This window comes from Numenius arquata, chromosome 18 (assembly GCF_964106895.1).
Source record: "Numenius arquata chromosome 18, bNumArq3.hap1.1, whole genome shotgun sequence".
Taxonomy (NCBI): domain Eukaryota; kingdom Metazoa; phylum Chordata; class Aves; order Charadriiformes; family Scolopacidae; genus Numenius; species Numenius arquata.
In genome coordinates this window covers 9,703,059-9,725,144 of record NC_133593.1, presented here as the reverse complement: position 1 = coordinate 9,725,144, position 22,086 = coordinate 9,703,059, and the positions used below count along the sequence as shown (strand labels likewise).

The 22,086-nt window shown below is 37.3% G+C and overlaps 1 protein-coding gene across 1 annotated transcript in view; it reads right to left on the bottom strand.

The window, feature by feature from the left end:
* The window catches only part of BRIP1 (BRCA1 interacting DNA helicase 1), a 57,347-nt gene that overhangs the window by 16,819 nt on the left and 18,442 nt on the right, over positions 1–22,086 (bottom strand). Inside the window, exons 14-15 of the mRNA XM_074160722.1 lie at positions 2,019–2,178; positions 1,183–1,304 (exon numbers count right to left, since the gene is read on the bottom strand). Of these exons, the coding sequence (XP_074016823.1) occupies positions 1,183–1,304; positions 2,019–2,178 (282 nt within the window). The remainder of the gene's footprint in view (positions 1–1,182; positions 1,305–2,018; positions 2,179–22,086) is intronic.

Here is a 22,086-nt window from a genome sequence, read left to right as displayed (position 1 = left end):
AATCCAGCTGTTCCTGGTACTTAGTTATTCTGTGATACTTCACTTTGTTTATTAGCTTCACAAAGTAGTCCCAAGAAGCTCTAAAAGGTAAACATAAGATAAAGCAGTAGCTTTATCACTGGGAAGATATTTGCCAGCAACTGGGTGACTACCTAAGTGGCATACGCAGGCCTCTAAAAAATAAGTGGTCTTACAAACTAGTCAATAATAAATGTTCTTTCTCAGTAAGTAGAAAGAAAGTCTAGAAATTATTTTTTCCATATTCATTGGCTTTCTTCCTTTATGAATGCGTGGCTTCAACTGTGAAGTGCCTGTTCTAGTGGAACATCATCCATCCATAAGATAAGTCCTGCTGAAGTCAAAAGGAAGGAAGCAGCAAGATGCTACTTCAGCCTGAAACTTACCGAAAAAAACAAATAGTCTCAAATTTCTTTAATTGGAGGCACTTCAGGATACTATCTTTAGAAGGCACTTAGAAGTTTTTGCCTAAAGGTAGATGAAGCGTGAATTATCAAGAGAGTAATGTCCTCAGTATCCAGGAAGAGGTTCTGTTCTGTCATAATTTCAAACCCCAAAATTGCAAGCTAATAAAGCAGCATTAGCTTGGAAAAGGCTTACAATTCCACTTTCTGTTTCAGTGGGAAGTGTCACACACATAGTTACACTAAAGAAAGCAAAAGGAATTAGAAAGGTGATATACTGCAATCAGTAATGATCTAGTATGTGAAATACATTGCTTCATTATGTTATTATTTTACACTATAACTACCTGTATCTTTCCACCTATTTTCTGGAAGAATCTTTTGATCAATCCGAATGCCTTATTTAAAGCAGTATTTTCCCAGTGTTTATCCTAGACCTTCACATCCAAACGCCCCACAAAGGTAAAAAGTCAGAAAGTAATTTAATTTCTATACAAATGACATGAGTTTTGGTGCATCAAAACAGGCAAGTGAAGACAGAAACATATACCATTGCTTGGCAGAGTATGAAGTTAATGAGTATTTTAACAGTGCGACAGCCTTCTCTAACAATGTCAGACAAAAATTTAAAATATCTCCAGCATTCAAATGAGATCGAGCAGAGTGCAAAGGTAAACATGTAGAAAAAATATTTTGTGCATATTTGGTGCTTTAAACATGACATAAAAATAAAATACAACTCTTTCAATTAATATCCTACCTGAAGGTCTTTCACATTTGGAAACGGAATACCTATGGTTATAACTGCCCGGGCATTCTCATCACAGAAATCCAAGCCTTCACTAACTTTTCCTCTGCACACAGCTATAAGGAGGGCTCCATCTTGAACAAGCCAGAGAGGAATATACAAATCATTCCCAGTGATAGCAGAAGAAAGTTTCACCAACATCTTTTAAAGCGCTAAACATAATATAGTGTAATACACTGTGTATCATTCTGGAAAAGGTGAGTGGAGAATAAAGAAGTCTGTATTTTTATAGAGGGATGAGTAACTCCACTTTTATCAATAATGTTGTGATTTTTTAATATCAACTAGCAAAATAACAGTACTTCATTATGCAAGAACCATATGTACCTACAACAAAATTTTAAATTTAAACCTTAAATTTTGCACAAAAAAAATCATGTTATTTATTGTTTGACATACTATCATTCTTTATTGTCTCCACTAACAATTAAATATTTTGAGGAGAAATGTTATAGTGGCTGTAATATAGGATGGTAAATCACAGCTACGCAATGTCTTTGAGAAGACGCTCCGAGCCCCGCTGGACACACAACTGCAAATCCTTACACAGCTCACTGCCTTTTGACCACCACTATTAGGACTATGCATCATCCTATACTTCTCTATATTCTCATGCAACAATATAAATAGCAGTCAGTCTTCCCCATTTATCACAATAACTTATTCAGCTGAGGCTAATTTAACTGTTTATCCACAAGTTGTTCTAATTGTTAAGCACATTAAGAATTTTTTTTTTTTTTAAACTTGAAGAGTCTGTATCAACTATTTTGTATGTCTGAAGAACGTACCTTTTTCTCCTTTACATTTGATTGCATCATAGTATATTTTCAGCAGTTCATCAAAGTCGCTCTTTGCCCCTCCTTGAGGCTCTACAATGACTGTCTTCACCAGCTCCAGGTTTCTCCACAAGCCAGTGTGCATCCAGCGATCTTTTAATTTGTCCAACAGCTAAAAGCAAACAGAAAAATCAGGAAGAGCTGTAATGAAAGGTCAATCACTTGAACCGTTCAAATAAAGCACACACAGGCAATTATTTTTGTGAAGTTATATTATTCAGGTTTTGGATTTATGAATACAAGTTTCCCTACATCGTTCCATGGCTATGCAACACTTTGTGAACACGATAGCCACTAATTTTGCTAATGAGAAACAGTGCAGATTTGTGAGTTATCAAAGCAAAGCTCTCTAAATCTATGAGAGTGGTCGCTAAAAAGCATCTTCTGGAATTCCTCAAAGCAAAAGAAATGTCCTTCAAAGAAATCACCTGTTTTTCTAATTACCAAGTACGAGATCCATAAGTAAAACTGGAAGCAAATTCTAAATTAATTTGAAACAAGGCTTTATACTTTAAAATTTTCAAAATATTTCAATATTTTAAAATTTACATAGATAAGTTAAGGGAGGAGGTATTGACGTAGGATTTATCAACAGCCTCCTTTGCTTTTTGAAGGGCCTCTCAGCTTTGTTCTATCTGCCAGACTCTGAACTGTGCACATTTTACTCCAAATCAGGACATGTTCAAATCTTACAAGCAAATAAGCTTGTTCCACATTTAGTGCAAAAATACTGAAAATATGTACAGTATTACAAAAAGCAAAGTCTAAAATTGCCACAGAAACTGAAGTCGGATGGGTGGGGGTCATTTTGCAGTCGGCAGTCATCACATGCCCTTTTCTCATCAATTTCTAGACTGAATTTTATCGAGAAAAGGAGCAAAAAAGTCACTCCTTCACCTGCCGTGTTTGTCTGGTGGTGCACAGCACTGCCCTCAAGACAAGAGCAAGGCAACCAACACATTTAGAAGGAACTGAGTAGATCTGGTTCAGCGTACAGAAGTAAATACTCCATTTCATTCTCGCTGTCCATTACCGTATCGCTAACAGTTGTGCAGGAGTGTTACTGAGCTTCAGACGTACAGAGATTTTAAATTTAAGAGCATAACCCCTATTACAGAATGCGTTATTTGTCTGTATTTCCCTCAACTCCACTCACTGAAGATTTTCTCAGTACTGTGCTTCAGGCTACGTAAACTGCTCCATCTGGAACCTGCACTTGCCCCAGTTCATTGCTCAAAAAGCCACAGTGTCCCTTAACTCCAACCCACTTCCCTTTCTGAGGCACTCCAGCCAACGTCCCAGGGTCTGGAATGGTTTGAGTGTTACAAATTTAATCTGTCCAGTGTCCAAATATACGGTTTAAGTGTTATTGTGAAGCAGAAATGATGGTAACTAATTGTTGTCACATTTGAGTTTACAGGGAGAACACCTGCAAATTTACAGGACACTGTTACAAGAACCCTCACATATTTCATGTTCTCAGCATTAAAGATCTGAGCTTATTCTCTGATGTTAAGTGTTTGGATCGGTTCCTTTCGAGATCCATGCGGTTCAGAGAGGACAAGTACTACGTTATTCCTGAATTTTCACTAGCTTTGTTCAAGCCAGTGAATTTCAGGGAATTACGCTCGCTTACTACCTACGCGACACCATTCTCAAGCAAGCACAGAGAGTGAACAGTAGCAACAGTTTCCTACACACGCAGATGTTACTGTAGAATAAATCGTCTCTTCTAAATGTGTCTGTCCTACTGTTTGTCCCCTTCTCTACCAGCTTTGTCATTTCCTGGCAGCATCCTGTCTGTAATCTCTTTTTATATAAAAGGTCGTAATACTATGACCGAGCAATGACTGTCCATCTTGCCATTCCCAGCCTGCCACTGTGTCTTCAGTTCTTGGATATCATATGGAGATAATTCTGGTAAAGAAAAGAATCAAACAATTTATGCCTGTAAGTACATCCATTTGGGATCTGTTAGAGCTGCCAGTGGCTGTAATATTATTAGCTTTCCAGATTTCATTCTTCCTTCTGTGAAACTAATGTCTGCCTGGGCATTCACTTTGCAGTCTATGCTGAACTCACTTCCAGCCCTGCCTGCTGTTTACCTCGCAGTAAGATAACACAGACAGGACATATTTGGGGTATAACTGAATTTTACATTTACATACATAAAACTATCCATGCTTTGACTTCTAAGGGTCACTTGCCCCTGACTTTCTCCTCCTCCTGTCAGCTCAGCCACTGAAATCAACTGGTATTTTTCACAAACACACCCTTACAAAGTATTCTCAGCAGAAAAATTGTTTTCCTAATTTAAGAGAACCAAAGCCTGTTGACAGTCTCAGAAGCAGCAAGATTCCTTACCAAATTTACTTAATCCCTCAATGCTACTGTATTTCTCTCCTATTTGAAAGAAGTATAACTTAAATTCATAGCTGGAAAGATGGCAGTAGAAAACCTTTCTCCAAATTTATAAGAAAACGTCTTTTCTCTTTTGTGGGTTACCCAGTCCCTCCAGGGAAGGACTTGTTAGACCATAATAGGTTCAAGTTCCTTGTTTAATTGACAGCAACCTTCATAATAGAAAATCTACAATTTTTGATGGAAACGGGTGAATTATTCATGAAAATCTTTGGCAAGAATGGAACAATTCATTTAATTCACACAAAAGCTATTACCTCTTCCACTTAATGGAGTTTGCAAGATATGGAAACTTTCCTGGACCCAGGAAAATACGCACAAACACACACAATACCCATGCTATAGGCACAGACACTAGAACGACGAGAATTACGGACATGACTGAATAGAAATAAATAAAATATAGAACACATACATGCCTCCTAAGAGCTAGGAATCAAGCGCAGGTTTCTCATAAAAAATTATTTCACTTTGGGTTGAAAAAGTGCAAATGGGAGCAAGATATAATGCCAGGAATCACAGGAAGCAACCATTAATGCCCACAGTCAGTCACTTTTTCTACCCAAGGGAATAATAGTTTCTGCAGTGGAAGGCAGTCTGTGTATATTTTATTAAATCCCTTAAAAATGGATTCTCAAATGGTTTATTAACAAATGGTCTTCCTCCAGGAGAGCAGAAAATCTTGTTAGAAAGGATCTGTCATCTTCCCATGCACTGAAGGATGTTTACTTTGATAGCTTTTTCCTTTTTTCCCTTTCTGCAACTCAAAGACACCTGTGAGCTATGATCCATGGAAACTATCAGCTCAGTATTTAGATTCACCATTCGCCTTTGTCAGCATCCTCTTTTTTAGGCAGTTTTTGAAGCACTCTTGAAGTTTGGGAATGGGGGAAACTGTTTTCTCAACGTTTTTGTTGCATTCCCAGGCAAAATCCTCTCATTCTGTGTCCACGAAGGAAAAGCTTTGCCCCTTTCCATTTGCCGCTTTGTTTTATTCAGTGCCAAAAATTGCATTAGGGGTTTCCCATGTCATGAAGCAAGACCAAAGATTTGTTTAATGTGTTTTAGCCTAAGGCAAGTTCATTGTAATTTCCAGCATCTTAACGAAGTTGAGACGTTAACTTGCAGCAATCAAGTTGCTGGGAATGCACATTTTCTGCAGTATTCATTACCTCTTGACAGTGACTTTCCAAGTAGCAATCACCTGAGGTGAGGGTCTAACAGAAAACACTGTAACATGATGAGTTACTTGTGCTGCTTTACAGTTCCCCAGCTCTTGTCCTGCTACAAGCACCTGCTACTAAATTTCTTTACAAAGAATATTCTTTAAATATTTTAGCATTGACTCGCGTATTGAACGGATCGCACCTTGCCAGCAGAGCAAAAAGGCATCACAGAAATAATCCCTCAGCCAAAAAGTGCTTGGGGAAGCAATGGAACACTTAAAAATACAAAGGATGCTCAGGAGCGGTACAGGACAAAAAGGAGAATGACCTAAGCAGCACCTGAAGGCACAGTAAAATATCTCTGGCTTTATTAGCTAGTTTAACAACTATTAACTTTTTAATAATAACTATCAGTTACAATTATATTGTAGATTCTTGTGCACCTTTAAAACTAAATGCTGTCTCGTTACCCATACATTTATATCATGATAATTGAACAAAAGGTATTTCAAGGTTCCCAAATTATATAAAATACCTTTTAACCCTCTTAAAAGTCCACCATTATACACTAAAAACCCCACTTCTCCAAACTTTGGTATTTTTTCATCTTGTTTCTATGTAATAATTTTTTTAATGATATGAAGTTCCACTTTTCATTGTTATTCAGATATGAAGGGTAGCTGGGGCGAGAAAGGAAACTGCCATTAGGTTTTCCTTAATAAAAATCACAGTATTGGCACCACTGTTAGTGCAAAAAGTCAGAGATTCCCATGGGACTAACATTGATCTAAAAGCCTTTTCCCAAGCAGAGCTCTTCATGTGTTTGCTACCAGAATTTTCTTTTTGAATAAGCACTGCTTCAAATCAAAGCGTGTCTCCAGTGGGCTGGAAACGTGTTTGAAGGGTCAAATAGAAGTTCTACACGCAGTCAGCACAAAACTTCAGAAACAGAAAATAGACATCCACGGCCAACCCCGAGGCTGAGCAAGAGGATTACCTTCACTAGACTCTGCTTTGGCAGAACTAAGAGGGCTCTGCTACACTTGGGACTAAAAAGACAGTCACTTGCAGAAAACGGGGTTATCATCCAATCCACTGATATGTAGAAGTGACACACAAAGACGTACGGTGCTGCTGCAATGATGTACTCTTACATCATCTTTAAGTGTCAGTCCATTAATGCACATGCTACATACAGACACCAGAACTGTAGATTTACATGAAACGGAGTGAGGAAGAGGTGACGTCAGTTTTAGAAGCAGCTAAAATCTCGTCATACAAACATTTTCCCCTTAATTCCAAGGCTATGTTACATGGATCTGCGTGTTGGTTTTTAAAAAATGTAATATAGACATACGCATCTTAAGATCATTTCCAGCTATGGTTTATAAAACCTGAAGAGTCTCAAGAAACACAAAGTGGAAAAGAGTGGCCTGGGCCATTCCCTGCTGAATATCTACAACTGATTATAAAAAGTATTTTCCAAAGGGAACCTAGACTAGAACACCGCAGACACAGAGATTAGGGACTGCAAACATGGAATAAAAGGAGCCCCCAAGGCTCCGGCAGATGGAGAAGACTGTACTTCTACATCTACAAAACTGAAATACATCGTGTTATTTTCCCAGTACACAGACTAAGGAAATAACAGATTATCTCATTAAACACCTTCTTTTTCTATGTAACTTTGGAACTGTCTTATAGATTTATTTTTTTAGCTTTGCAATACCATAAACATTTTAAGAAGTTGCAGATGTATGTACCCACATCCAGCTGCGCCTCTCTCCTCATACAGGATGAGCAACTGTTTCAGCAACCACGATTTGATTCAGAGAGAGACAAGAGAACCTGTCAACCTGAATCGTCCCCTTCTAGCCCTTTCGCAATCCTACAACGTGAAAAAGGCCGTAAATCCCCCACGTATGCAAAATCAACCACAGAGTAAAGAAAATGCATCCAAAGACGAATTCCAACTGCCTAGAAATCTAGGTAGGATGAGGGAACAAAGCTAAAACCTACTCATTTATATAAAACAAAAACTTCTTCCAACACATGGTGCTCTAATTTTAGAACTAGTGCTCCTTCGACTCTCATCTGAATCACACTGAAACTTATGAAACAGGTATCCCTGCATATTTTAAACATACATTACTACGGTCTTATACCTTTCCAAAGTATGCAACACTTAATGTCTTACCAGCATTTCAATTTCAATAACACATTATAAAAAAGAATAAATACCTCATAAAATAGACCATGGGAGATGCAAATCTGCAATTGGTGGATATTGTAAGTGATTCAGTAACCCAAAAAAGCTAAATAACTTAGAGTACTCCAAACATCTAACAATAAAACTTCATAGTATTAAATAATTTTGCTCTTTGCAAAATTTTTTAAAATTTTTTTCATCTGTCATTAAGAACGTGCATGAACCTAAGTCTTTTAAAAACATACTATTTAAGACAGACCTCACCAGCAGCGTGCCTACCATTTTTAATAGCTTTTCTTTAAATTTTATGTGAGATGTAAATGTAATTTATACCTTCTTCAGTACAGAAGACATTAATTTCCGTATCTTTCCTCTTCTCTTCTTGCACTGATTTCATAAACTCTGTTTTGCATCAAGACATTGATTAACTCAGTCCTTCAGTCAGTGCTTTTATCTTATCTAAGCAACAGAAGGAAGCAGTGGAGGAGGCAGAGGAGCAGACACCAAATTTATTCATTGAGTCTTATCAAGTGTTTTTGTTTCAATGCAGTGCTTGTACCTTGACAGAAAAGTAACAGGTGTCAAAACCAAACAAATAAGAGGCTTTTTTTCTCCTCTGCATCTACTGAAAACCCTTACATTCAGAGAGAATGCCAAGATGAAATGGAGTTTCCTTGTCTTACTACAAAATGTTTCCCACCATTTGGACTGTGTGCAAAACCAAAAATAGTCCATGTTGCTTTATATATCACCAGACAACTCAACCTGCATCTGCATCAGCTGCCTCCTCTCTTCCTTTCAGTAAAAAACTTAAAAACAACCAAACAAAAATCTATACACCCTGACAGATCCTTCTGCAAATTTAAGCTGTTAGGATGGAGGACATCATATTTTCCACTGAAGTAATCCTCTGATGATCTCAAGGCACAGATGTTTTTATAATGTATCTAATTCCATAGGTATTGCATTACCTTTAATAAGCTTCCAGGATGATGCAGTTCGCTGAGTCAGCTACAGCTGTAACTTTTTGTTCAAACCACTCTCCCACTGGTCTCAAAGCTCTGCTCTGTTCAGCACGATGGTTAATTACCTGGTCGAGTGTTCTAGTTTTATTATGAAAGAATGAAACTGTCTCTCTATTAGTGATAATCCCAAAATTCAGTCATTAAATGAATGCATTTAGTACGTCGCTTAAAGATTAGCGGCCTTAAATTTGTGTTATTTCAAAGTACACCTGAAGAACGTATCCAGCCAGACTCCACCCACTTTTTTTACATCACTTACATACTGTTATTACAGGCTCATATTAAACTAACTTCTTCAAGAGCTAAGATGTTTCGCAAAAATACAGGATTAGCAAAAATTGTTCAGATTGCCAAGCCTCTGTATTAAATGACCCGGAATCCTGCAGGTAACTGACCTGCAGGACTATTGGAACTCTTCAATTTAGGCAAAACAACAGTTTACAAAGGCAATGTGGTTGGAATGGCCATTTCTATAGGAAGTTAAAGAACAAACGAAAAAAACCCAACCAAAACCCCCAAAAAAGTCCTTTACGGTTAAAAGTGAACACAAAAGAAACAGCAGAAGGAAAAAAGTAAACACAGTAATGAAATGGGAATAAAAGATTGAAGGGAAAAGAGGTGAGTGCCTGGAAGGATTCAGGTGAAATGAAAAAACTGAATTTCCTTCCAAAAACAGGAAGGAAAACATTTGGGCCAACTAACCAATAAAATATTATGTCCATTATCCAAATCTTTAAAATAAATTTGGAAATAGCACTCTAGAACTATTAAAAAATAGTACTAGAAAAAGCACAATGTCCCTTAATAAGAATAAAAGCTCATATGTATGAAAAGAAAGCAACGAAAGCCAATAACAATTATCAATATGACCAAAAATATGACACGCTCTCAAAAGGACTGAAAGAACAGGCACCTTTTAGCCACAAGTCATTTACCAAATTGGCAGAACTAATTTACATATCATCTTTTTTCCTTTTTTCCTCCTTAATCAACCCCTATGTTTTTTCAACTGTCGTTTTAATCACATTCCTCACCAAAAAAAAAGAAAAAACCTCAACTTTGCTTGACACCCAGACACTTGCACTGCACTGGGCTGGGACTACACCAGCCAAGAATAACTTAGTCCATTGAATTATTTAAGCAGTTGTTCGCACTCAATTAGATTTTCATGAAAGGTTAAGCAATAGGCTGATTCACAGAAACCTCTTCGTGTTTATGGGAGGTATCTAACATAATACAAGGAGGTACTTAAAATTCATTCTTTTGAATGACTAAGCTGATACATTAGTATTTTGTATCTATTAAAAAAAAATTATTTTAAGCTTCAAATTCCATTTTCTCCATTTCTAATTATAACATATTTCATTTAAGGAAAAAATTAAATCAAAATATTTCCTTCGTGAAGTAAAATCTACTTTCAAAATAGAACATTAATTTCCCACTGTTAATGGGAAACTGGAGAAAAATACCAAATCCCATATAAATACGCACAGGTATTCTTTTCTTTATGTGCCAAAAATAAACTGATTTAATGTAGCATTTTAATGGAAGCCGGCCACACAAAGATGCTATTCTTATCGAGGAGAGGCTACGCCTCCTTTCTACTGCACATTTCCCCAACTATTTATTATCATCGTGGGGCCGCAACCAGCAATGCCCAGAAGTGCTCTTTGAACCAGACTTGCTTTACAGAGTAACTCCACATCAATTTCTGTCTGATTTCCTTTCCCCAAGTGTTACAGAGCCCCTGTAATGAAAAGCTCCATAATTGCAAAACAGAAAATATACTAAAAAAAAAAAATATTATTAAACATTTTTTCTGCCGGCAGGAAAGAGAAAGCATTCTATTGTAAAACCAATAATTAAAGAATACAGGGAACATAATATGTTCAGACTTTGATTTCTTTGTTTTAAGGAATATGAAGACCAGGCAACACAGAGAGGAATTTTAATGTGGAAAGACCTTAGAAAAGTACTGAAATTAAAGTAGACACTGTGAAGGAATGAGACCAGAGTGTCTGCTCACCTAAGTACAACTTCCAGAGGAAAACACACATTCCTCACTTTTTTCAGAACTTCTCCTTTTCAGCTGATGAGGAAGATTTTCTAATGTGTATTTAACTGCTAACCCTTAACATCTGTTACAGCAAAAATCAAATCAAGTGCATAGAATAAGAGCGTGAATATTTAAAGCAAAAGTAGTTAAAGTGATTTTAAAACTTAAGCTTGCACAGATAGTCATTCTGGTTCCAAAATTAAACAAAATTGCTGAAGTTGATCAATGCTCACCAGGTTATTATTTTCTATAACAAAACTTATATTTTATTGAAAAGCCTTTAACAGTCCAGAGATGGAATCCAGAAAATTGTGAAGGGACCTCGATGCAAGTCACAAATTTATTTACTTTACATTTCTCCCAGAGTTATGAAGAGAGATCATACAGCCTTTTAATTTTCCTAACAGGTGGTCTGTATCATGGAGTCTTTCCTCAACACATCTCCCAGGAGAAAGCTGCCCTCAATTGGCAATCTAGAGCCCTGCCACATGTGCTATTTCAAGAGATTTTTCACTTAGATCTCTCTCATCATTTCTTCACAACAGAAAATCAGCTTGAAGAATAAAACTTTAAAACCATGTGTCTGTGATTTTCAAGAACCTGTGAGGGAAAAGTGTCTTTTTAAGCTTAGAAGTACTGTACTTATTTTCTTAAGGAAAATTTTAAACAAACATAAAAGAAAAACAACCATTTAGGACCAAGTCTCGGGTATTGAGGTATCTACATAGAGGAGGAAATGGTGGGTAAAATCTGTGCGAGCCCAAACAGGCTTGGGCAGACACACTGTGGCGGGGGGGGAAAAAAAGAAGAAAAAAAAAATAGATAAAGGCTACCATGCAACTCAACTACATAATTAAACTAAACCCTGAACATGGTGAAAAACTCTGTATTATGAACAAGATTCTGATCACCATGTGCACACTCCAGCACAATAAAAGGTGAATAATTCATAATCATTTTCAAAGAAAAAGTATGCATCACTGTGTTGGGGGAAACACAGGGGATTTCACTGGTATGATTTTTCTTTAGGGACAATGACAAAGTGCCGCTCACCAGCAGGAAACTGAAGCACTGAACTGTGTTCCATGTGCCATAAATCAACACTGCAGCCTACAGGATGTCTCTCTGGTACCAACGTTCCATCAATTTTTCAATAACCTGCTTAAATAATGGAATATGTGAACGGCGACAACAGTAATGAAAAATGAAATGTTTTGCACGCCAAAGACTCTAGAATAACACGGTTAATATGTTGCTTCTACAGTTAGAGAAGTTTTTAAATATAAAATCTTTTCCCAAAAACCCCAACATGTTTTACCACAAAACGCGGATAGCCTTTGAAGTATCCAAGCTTTGAGCTCCATCGCAGCTGTTTCTAAACAACCTGGTTCAAAACAGGGTTTCTTTTGTGGTTTTAAAATTAACCAAGACAACAGCTTTCTGTGTTACAAGAACTGCTTGTACAATCACCCTGGGCTATCATTACACTTTCACGTTCCAGCGAGAGAGCAATCCTTCACACTAAGAAAGCCCTCCAGAAAAAATTCCTTTTAAAAGGATTCTTTAGATCCTGATCTAGAATCAAGTACGAAAATATTAACTGTTCACAAATGAAGTCAGCAGCCCGCTGTCCTCTTCTTCACCAGTCAAAACTCAAGCTCAGTCATCTTTGACCTCTTTTTTTTCCCCAGAATAAAGAGGGGAAAAAAAAAAGAGGAGGTTGTCTTAGTGGCACATCAGCTGTGAGGCACAGAACCATCTGGGAAAATCAGTTCAGAGCCGTGCAGTGAGTCCTAGGCACGAGGCCACCCACGGCCACCAGCGCTCACACAGTAACCGAGGGCAGGCAGATGCCTGTCACGGGGAACTGACTCCACGAGTGGGAGAGTAACAGGTTAACAGAAGACTAAAAGCTCAAACACTAACAGGGAAAATATTTTTAAATTTATAGAAGGCATTTTACACCTGTAGTTATTAAATAATTTTAAGAAAGTTTAATATTCTCTTTACTTTCTCAGAAAGAAAAGTCATTTTTCTCCTGTTATACAGCAAATCAGTGCACGCAAAAGAACCAAGGTAATTTCTCAGCAACAAGAAAAGGAAGAAAAAGCTGAAAACAAAGTTTTAACTGTAACACACTGCAATTTGGCAAGCGACAAGCCAAGTGGCTCATTTGTAAGCCAAAACCAGAAGTTTTAAGTTTCGCGCCACTTATTTGATTCAAAACTTTTTTGCTAAAAATAATCCATTAATGAGCTGTGAACTGAATCAAAATGCAATGAATACTCTTTAGAATACACCATCTCACCAATTACACTTTATCCCAAAGCAGCTTGCCTACCCAATTAGCAACTAAGTCTAAGGCGTGATTTATTTTCTAATATTTGATAGGTTTCCTGACTTTCCAATGAAGTAGAGTTTTTCTGAATTTAAAAGAGCCCAAGAATCCCTTTCAATACATTTAATATTAAAATTCTTGTATATGCTGTTACACTGCTGATACAGAACAGGCTACCTAAATATATGCTTTCAAGTATGTTTTATCTCATATATAGTGTGTTTCACACATGAAGAAGTCACATTTCTACTACATCAGGCAGTGAACATCTCGGAAATGCCAAAGGGACCAGGAACGCGGCAGGTTGTGATGGTTCAGACCAACATTAATGTCAAAGTAACCTGTGCAAGACACACCTTCTTCTTAAAAATAATGGTGCTTAAGTATATTGTTCCCTATTAATAATTGCTGTTTTCCATCCCCCTTTATCTCCCCTTCATTAAAAGCTCTTGAGGAAATGGACAAGTTGACTATAATTGTTATTTACTATTTGGACTCTATCATTCACAGAGTGCAAACTTCGTTTGCAAAACTGATTCTCAACGCAGTTACTACTTAAACGGTAGGAAAAATACACAAACAGAAAGTGTTAATTACAACGGAAATGGGAGCATGTGTTAACTAGATACAACAATTCAGCTTGCAGCACTTTGACAAGTCAGAGCTCAGAAGTGAGAAACAATAATAGATTTTTAGTTTATTTTCTTGATACTGTATGCTCAGGGTATTTAAACTAACAGCATAATAAAATATTAAACTGCACAGCTCTCAGGGTGTGAAATCCACAAGCAAAACACTCATCTACCAGTATGGCATATAATTTTTTTAGACATAATACCCAATAATCTGCCACAGACTGTCGCTATGGATTCTACTTTATACGACGTGCAGATGCTATCAGAAAGTCTATCCGCTCCATGTAAAAAGCAAGTGCCACAGGGCACTTGAATAATTGCACATCCCTTGCTGGTCACCGCAGCAGTTCAGGAAGCCATGGAAAGTATATTTCTTCATCCTTTGCAGCCAGTAATTCAAAACGATATGGTGGGACCCAAATCACACCTACAAATTTCCCCTGAGCCAACAACGCTGAACTGCTGGAACACTCAGCCACAACGACTGTGTTCTGGAGGAGCGGCCGTGTGTCAAACCTCTCATTGCAGGGACTCGTACAGAGGAACAGCAAAGGGCTCCTCCATTCCCACAGCTTCTGCAGGTTTCCACAGAAGGAGAGGTCAGAACAGTTCATTCTTTTCATATCACCTCACCCGAATTTCTATTCACCCAGAATGTTCACCTGAGTAACTCTCCAGTTTATTTGGTTGATGTGTGGTAAAGACAGACCCAGTTAACAAAGCTGCAATTTCATACTAACAACTTCATAGCATAAGCCATATTTCATAAAAAGATCAGAATTTCCAAACGAATATCTTTATAAATTCTCATATTAAGGTTAACCACTGAAAAACATGTTTAAAAAAGCACAGTAACGTTTCATCCCCGAGACCGAGCTCTAGCAATAAAAGCTATGATCGTGCTCCCTTCCTTGAGTGTGCAATATCATCTCTTCCCCTGAGCTCTGACACTTCTCTCAGTTCACAAGGCTGGCAGAAAACTAACAAGGGATTAAAAAACAAAGAAAAAAGATTTAAACTTTTCCTTTATTCTGGAGATCTGACTCAGTTTACACCAAATTCAGAGTAGCACAAGAAAGATCACAAGGAAAGGGGGAAGAACCTTGTTATTCGGCAGCAAGATGCTGGATCATCTCCTCCAACTTCTCTAAGCATATCTAATATTTGGATGGTCTCTAACTTCCCAGAAATCAGGAAAATTACTCCATAGCTAGTGCCTATCTAGGATCCTGTCATATCATTTAGGAAAGAAAACAAATATTGTGCAACTATTCAGATTGTCAGTTATCGTCCCCTAAAGATAAAATTTTATCTTTGATGCAGCCCAACATTTTTCTTGGCCTTTGTAACGCACGTGGATGGTCAGAACTGAAATCAGCTGTTGGTAACCAAGCAGTGGGGAAAAAAACCCACTCCAAAAACCAAAACCCAAACAACTCAACAGGTTAAAAAAATTCTTAGTGAAAACATTGTAATAAATCCTTATTATAAACAAGCATCAGCTTTAAAAGGTTAGGAGAACTTCAGCTACACAACATTTCAGTTACTCCTTTGGAGCATAATTCAGAACTATTCTGGCTTTCTCATTTCGAGGAGCTAAGTTTGCTGTAACCTCATATTTATATATTTGAGCCTCTAATTACACAAGAAATGATCTTGCCAGGGTGTGAACTGCTAGCCCCATCTTCAAATCTAGTTTGGCAGAGTAACATGACTGATGACATGAAGGAAGGAGACTTGCCAACAGAGTTCGAGGGTAAAGATTAGATACTTGATATAGAAAAATTCTTTATTCTAATTCTTCACTATTCCTTCTGCTACTGTTCTTCTCTATTTGAGCCAATACCATCACAATAGTCTCTTCAGTGCCGAGGGAAGAAGAGAGCATTGTGATGGAATGGTTGAAATCTTCCACCACACACAGTGATTTTTATGTACATCTCTTTGCTATGCCCAAGTCAATGGGAAAAACAGAAACTGCAGACTTCAGAAATCACATTAAGATTTACAGGAGCCATTGGAGCTCTCAGAAGACACTTCAGATAATGCACACCAAGCCTGAACATTACTCTTCTGGATGAATGCGAGGGCCCCAACAGCTAGACAGTTTATATTACAGATATTTAAAAGTTTAAATGATGGAAAAATGGAGAATAAAACTGAAAGTAGATATTGTATACGGGGTTTTTTTCTGCTCCCATTAATCATAAAACATGAAGAAGCTGAGATAAAAATCAGAAAGAAAACTACCAGTGCTGAGTAAGAGTGAAAAACAAGCAATAAAGAAACAATAGCGGACAACAAGTAAAATAAAATTCCATCTACATTTATTAGGAACAAATGTTGAAGTGGATAGTTCCCAAATCATTAGAATTTGGCTTTTTTAGATCACATTTTCCCCAAATTATGCACCATCAGACAGAAATCACTTCATTAAGATTTTCATCAAAGACAAAATACCACAGCTTTAGAATCTGGCAATAAGCCTTTCTTTTCAAAGAAAAAGAAAAAAAACCCAAAGGGTCACTTCAGTGTCATGAGCCCGAGCCCAGCCCTCTGCAGTCCCCGAAATACCCCAGTGACTTCCAGGGGGCATCGCGCAGAGTCGTCAGTGCCAGGGAAGAGACACAGAGCACTTCTTACATGTTGTTTAATTACTCTTCCATCATTTTGCTCTACTTTTATTGTTAGGTACTCGCACATGATTTGAGATAGCAAAGATGACAGAATTCTATTCCCTGAAGTCTTTTCTTGTTTTTAGGGTTTCTTACATACTGTAATGCACCGTTGCAGCTGTTTGGCTCAAACAAATAAGGCTTCTGGAGTAAGAGAATGCCTTTCCCTTGAGAGCAGCAAGCAAATGCTGTGCAGAAAGTGAGTATCATTATTAATTTACAATTATTTCATAACTTATCCCTGATATGCCAGCCTGTTTAAAGGCCTCCTTTCTTTTCATCCCAACGAACGTGATGTTGGATATTAGCTATAGTTACAGCATCTAAAACTAGATGACACATTGAAAAATTCCCTTTCCTGTATCATTTTAAAGCTCTAACAGCGTAAATTACATTCTCTAAAATTATGCAGCAAGTTAATGTTTATGTTAACTTCAAAGAATGGGTTTCTGTCATAAAACATACTTGGTGTGAACAGAACCCTACATCCTGCAAATATTGACAAAACAGGAGTAAATCTCTTCCTCGAAGTACCCCTACAGCTGTCAAGAGGAATATCAAGGAGAATATTACTCATGATAAAGCATTTATCCGCGCGTATTATACCTAAATACACCTAACAGAAAAATCTAAGCAATCTCATGGAACCCACCCGGCGTTACCAGGTAATTCCTCACATAAGCACCGCAATCAGTGCAACTGCACCACGGAATCACCATCTGTGGTGCAAACAACTATTTTCCTATTTAATTTCCAATTCACCTTTTAACTGCACAAACCTAATGGTTTCCATTTTTTTCCTCCATATGCATTACAAGCAAAAAGACACTGTGGAATGTTTATCTCTTATCTGGATATTGTCATTTTACTGTCTCAAACTTCTTAAAACAAGCTTTTCGCTAGGGAGGAAATCAGTCAGCATCAGACCTAGTGGGGAAACCCTGCACTTGCTCAATGTCTATGGCTCTTACATAGTTCCAGATGTTCAGAACATTAATAATGCACTAACTCAAAACCTCTTTTTGAAACTTTAGAATGTGCAAATTGCATTAAAACCTCTTTGCCCTCATTAATGGTATTGTTACAATCCCAGTACTCTGGAAAATGTTTTTTGGCATTTGTTTAACTTTGTGATATTGCCATTTACTCATTTTAACAGCCAGTGCCCAAATCTTAATGCTTTTAATAGGCCTGGCTAAACAGACTACCATCTTTAGTAAATTTATTGAAGTAATTTATTAAATAAGTAAAAGTTGTCTGAAGGTAGTGTTGGGGTTTTTATTGATAGCAGAAAAAAAATGGGTTTCTTATAATTTATTTACAAAACTGCGTTTCAGGAAAGTTTTAGAAATCAAAATACTCTGTTCTTTTTTCAGTGTTATGACCAATTCATTTTCTGCCACTCAAACATAGACTTCTTTAAAAAAAATAATTTCTACCAACCTCACACAAATCTCAGGAAGAAAAGGGGTCTGTCTTAAACTAAGAAGAGCCAGACATTCAGAATTAATACTGAAACCATATCCCTCCCTCAGTCTGTCATATATAGGGGTGGCACATTTATGTCCAGGCCAGCAGACAACGTATTCAAGGACTCGGGCTCACATCCAACGCAGACACACCGCTGTGCAATGGCAGAAGAGTGCAATAGTCAGAGGTTAAACTGAGGTCCCTCCTGCTCATTCCAAATAACCACCTAGACTGAACCTGAAGATTCTCAGTCTCTTTGAAAACAGCACAAGTCAGAGCTATTGCCATGCTCTGCACTGCTCGCAGTTAATGAATATTGTTAAGACCTGCTTGCCTACAGTTGTGTAATACTGCCAAGAATGGTTTGTCAACAGAATGGTGAACAGCACGGGCTGCACCTTCGCTAAGGTAGGAACCGAAGCTGTAAACATGGAAGGGAGCCAAGACAATAAACAGAGATGTTCCAGTCCAAATGGATTTGCTGTCACCAGTCCTGTCTGCTCTCACTAAAAAAACCACCATCAGCCAAGGCAATGAGGAAAAAGGGATGAGACTGACAGAACTTAAACTCTGAACTAGCAGCTCTTAAAATTATGAGTTACATACAAACTCAAACATGAAATTCAGCATTTATTTTTTGCAAGTGACAAAAGTTACTATACATGTACCATTATAGCCTTACCCCAAAATTCTCAAGGGAAACAGCAAATGCAACACAGCATTAATTGGTCTGTACCTACACGTTAATAGTTCCACATTCCTAACTAACACTGGCAATGCCAATTTATGATGAAGGGCACTTGTTCATTAGTAGTAGGACTGAGACTGCCAGATATACTCAAGATCAGGTATTGAATAGTTTTGTCTCAGATTTATCGTACACAAAATTAATGAAATACAGGCATGGAAAAGTAACAACTATTGCTAGAGCTGACTGTATTGCAAATATTTACCCTTATACAGAAGAAATATGATTAATCCGAATCAATGGAGAACACTACATCTTAAAGGCGTAGGAGAAAAAGAGAAAAATAGTAAACAAATCTTGGATTCTCAAGTGAAGAATACTCAACAGTTCATAAGTCTTACTGATGAAAACAGGCATTCAAAGTCTTTTGAGCAACTACCTTACTTTAAAAATTTTACTTCCAAGTTATGGCTCAACAATTAGCAGACACAGATTAACCTCCCAGGAAAAACAAAAACAAAAACAAACCCCGACACACCAACATTAACATTATCGTCCAAAGCTTATTTTGTAAAAAAGCTACTAAAGAAAGGTCAGTTAATTCATCATGATGGATTATCACTAAAATTTATAAGCATTAGCATTTTTCTCCTTGCTGGATACCTTGACTTTGATATGACACATATTGAATGAATCATCTAAGATGCAGGCACCAGGCAAGATATATCTTAATGCAGACAGGTCGGCGACATGAACCCTAATGGTCCTTATCTTAATCTTGTTTAAAAGCGTCTTAGATTTCTGAGTAATCTTTTCACCTTCTGATATTCTCTTTTATAGAGTGTTTTTGCTGGAGTTGCTACTGATTTTCACATAAAATGCATTTTTGTTGCATAGTATCACCAGCCTTAGTAGCCCTAAAAATGATCTAGGTTTGCAATTTAGTAAACGTTAAGCTTATTTTTAAAAAAGTCAATGTATCAGAACTCCGGTAATGACAATAAAAATTTGCATGTTATTGTAGATTATCGTATTCATGAAACATGGCATCTTAGCTGTTCATAACAAACAGACACCTATCAAATGTGGAGATGTATATCTGATGCATTGTTTTCTTCTCATCCATATTATTTTCCTCCATTGCATTATTAGCCTCGGATATTTGCCATATGTGTATTTTAAACAGCAACTCTTCAGCAACAAGTATGTGTATTCCAATACCTGATTAAGATAAAGGCAAGTTTCTCTACTATTGCTTTTTTCATATTCACATTGCATCTAGTAATTCCAAATTACACAGAGATAACAAGGTGACAGACTTTTCCCACAACACTGCATCGAGCTCCTTCTGCTACAGCTGCTTTCATTAAAACAAGCAAACAAACAGGGGATGGAGCGGCACAGAGGATGATAACAGGTGAATTATCTTTAATTCAGATTTTTTTGCAATAACAGCAGTTGCTACATTACGTAAAAAGGTCTTTGGAAAGTATGTTCTCAGCCTGACAAAACATGTTCTTAAACTGATCCTTAGGAAAGGTTGCAGGTTTACAATGTTGCAGACTTTAAATTCTTTACAAAACAGCTGAATGACATTCTACAGATTATAAATATCTTGTTGTAAGGGGCACTCCAGAGCAAAATATAGACAAGTGACTACTACCTCTTCCTGGCAGTAAACAGCTTCTTCAAAGAAATCTAGAATCTCCCAGAAAACATCCACCTGAAGAAACGCTAATAGATAAAAATGCAAGCCATTAACGGATGCTTTTTGCCCGCATTAGCACTGGAAGGAGTATGTACCTAAAATGTGAGCTCCTACAGCAATGTACTCCTCTGACATTTATAACCTTCAGCTCAGCTGTTCTCTAAGCAGGCTCCAGTTTTCTCATTTTATGATTAGGCTAATGTGGTGACATTTAGAAACTTTACTTGTCCTCTATTTATTTGCACATGGAAACTTTCTAGTAGATTGATATCTCTTCTAGGTGAGGATGAGATGGTTTTTCTCTCCTTTATACACTTCAGAAGTCTGAAACAAATCATTACATTTCTGCCAGATTGTTTCTCTAGCTCTAACATGAACACAGGGGTCATCACCTTCACCAAGTATTGGTAAATTCTTTAATGTCTACAAAGCAACTTGAAATTCCAGATAAAATACAGAGAAAGAAATATTACTCTCAAAAACCCTTAAATTCCAGACCAAGAAGTTCAAACGGTAATACCTTGTTTTATTTCTGCCATATATTTATTTTATTCCTGACATCGTGTAATGAAGTTCTGAGTAACAGGACAAGCAGCCAGAGAGCACTGCTTGGGTTCTAGCTCTAGGGTCCCTGCATCGCTCATCACAAACTCTGTCAGGCAGGGTTCCCAACTTCTGCTTCCTGGGGCAGGTCTTACACCCTCCATCCTTCCTGTTCCCACAGACTGAGGCCAAAAAGCATTGATTTACTATTCTTACAACGAAAAAGAACATACACCTGTATTTTATTGAAGTGAACAGAAGTGAATCAAAGTGCAGTAAGAGGTTACGTCTGTCTCTAGCACTCTCCTTATACACACACAAGAAAAGTAACATATAGTTGAACACCTCAATTAAATAAAGGGCTTTCCAGAAAAATAAACCTACCTTCATTTACAAAGCAATTAGGGATAATTGTCCAAAAGGTTTCCAGGCAAACAGGTAAAAGTGTGCAGCATGAATGCTGAAAGTGAGGTACTGAAACAGAGACACACAAGAAGCAGGGCTTCTGCCAGGGGTGCAGAGCATCATTGCTGAGCCACAAATTCTTAAAACTAAGAGTATGTTGGGCTGAAAAACGCAGCTCTGGTTGTAACCAAACTGAAATCCAATGTACGTGTCTAAATTCAAGCTCCATCAAATTACCTGGATAGATGGCACTCAAAATTCAGAGCACTGCCCTCAGCCTTCCAGACATTTAAAAAAGACTATTTTTCACTTATTCCAAAGTTGGAACTCCAATTCATAAAACAGGCTGAGCCTTTAAAAAAATCTGCTTACCTCACAATATTTAATATACATGATCATGTACCTCACTAAATTAATCAGATCTTGATAGCCTTGAACAATTTCTTTAAAAGCTGCAGTTTTATAAAGAGACATAGCAATTTCCCCATGAAAATCTCTGAAATCAGTTTTGAAATGCAAATGTGTAGGTACGCAATATTCTGTATGATGATGAAAGAAAAATACCTTGTTTTCCCTGTACTAATTTGCTTATCTTTACATTATTCTGTTTTCAACGTATTAATCTCAGACTTAAAGGCAACCCAAGCCAGAATAAAAGAAGTAGAATGAAAAAGGGCATCC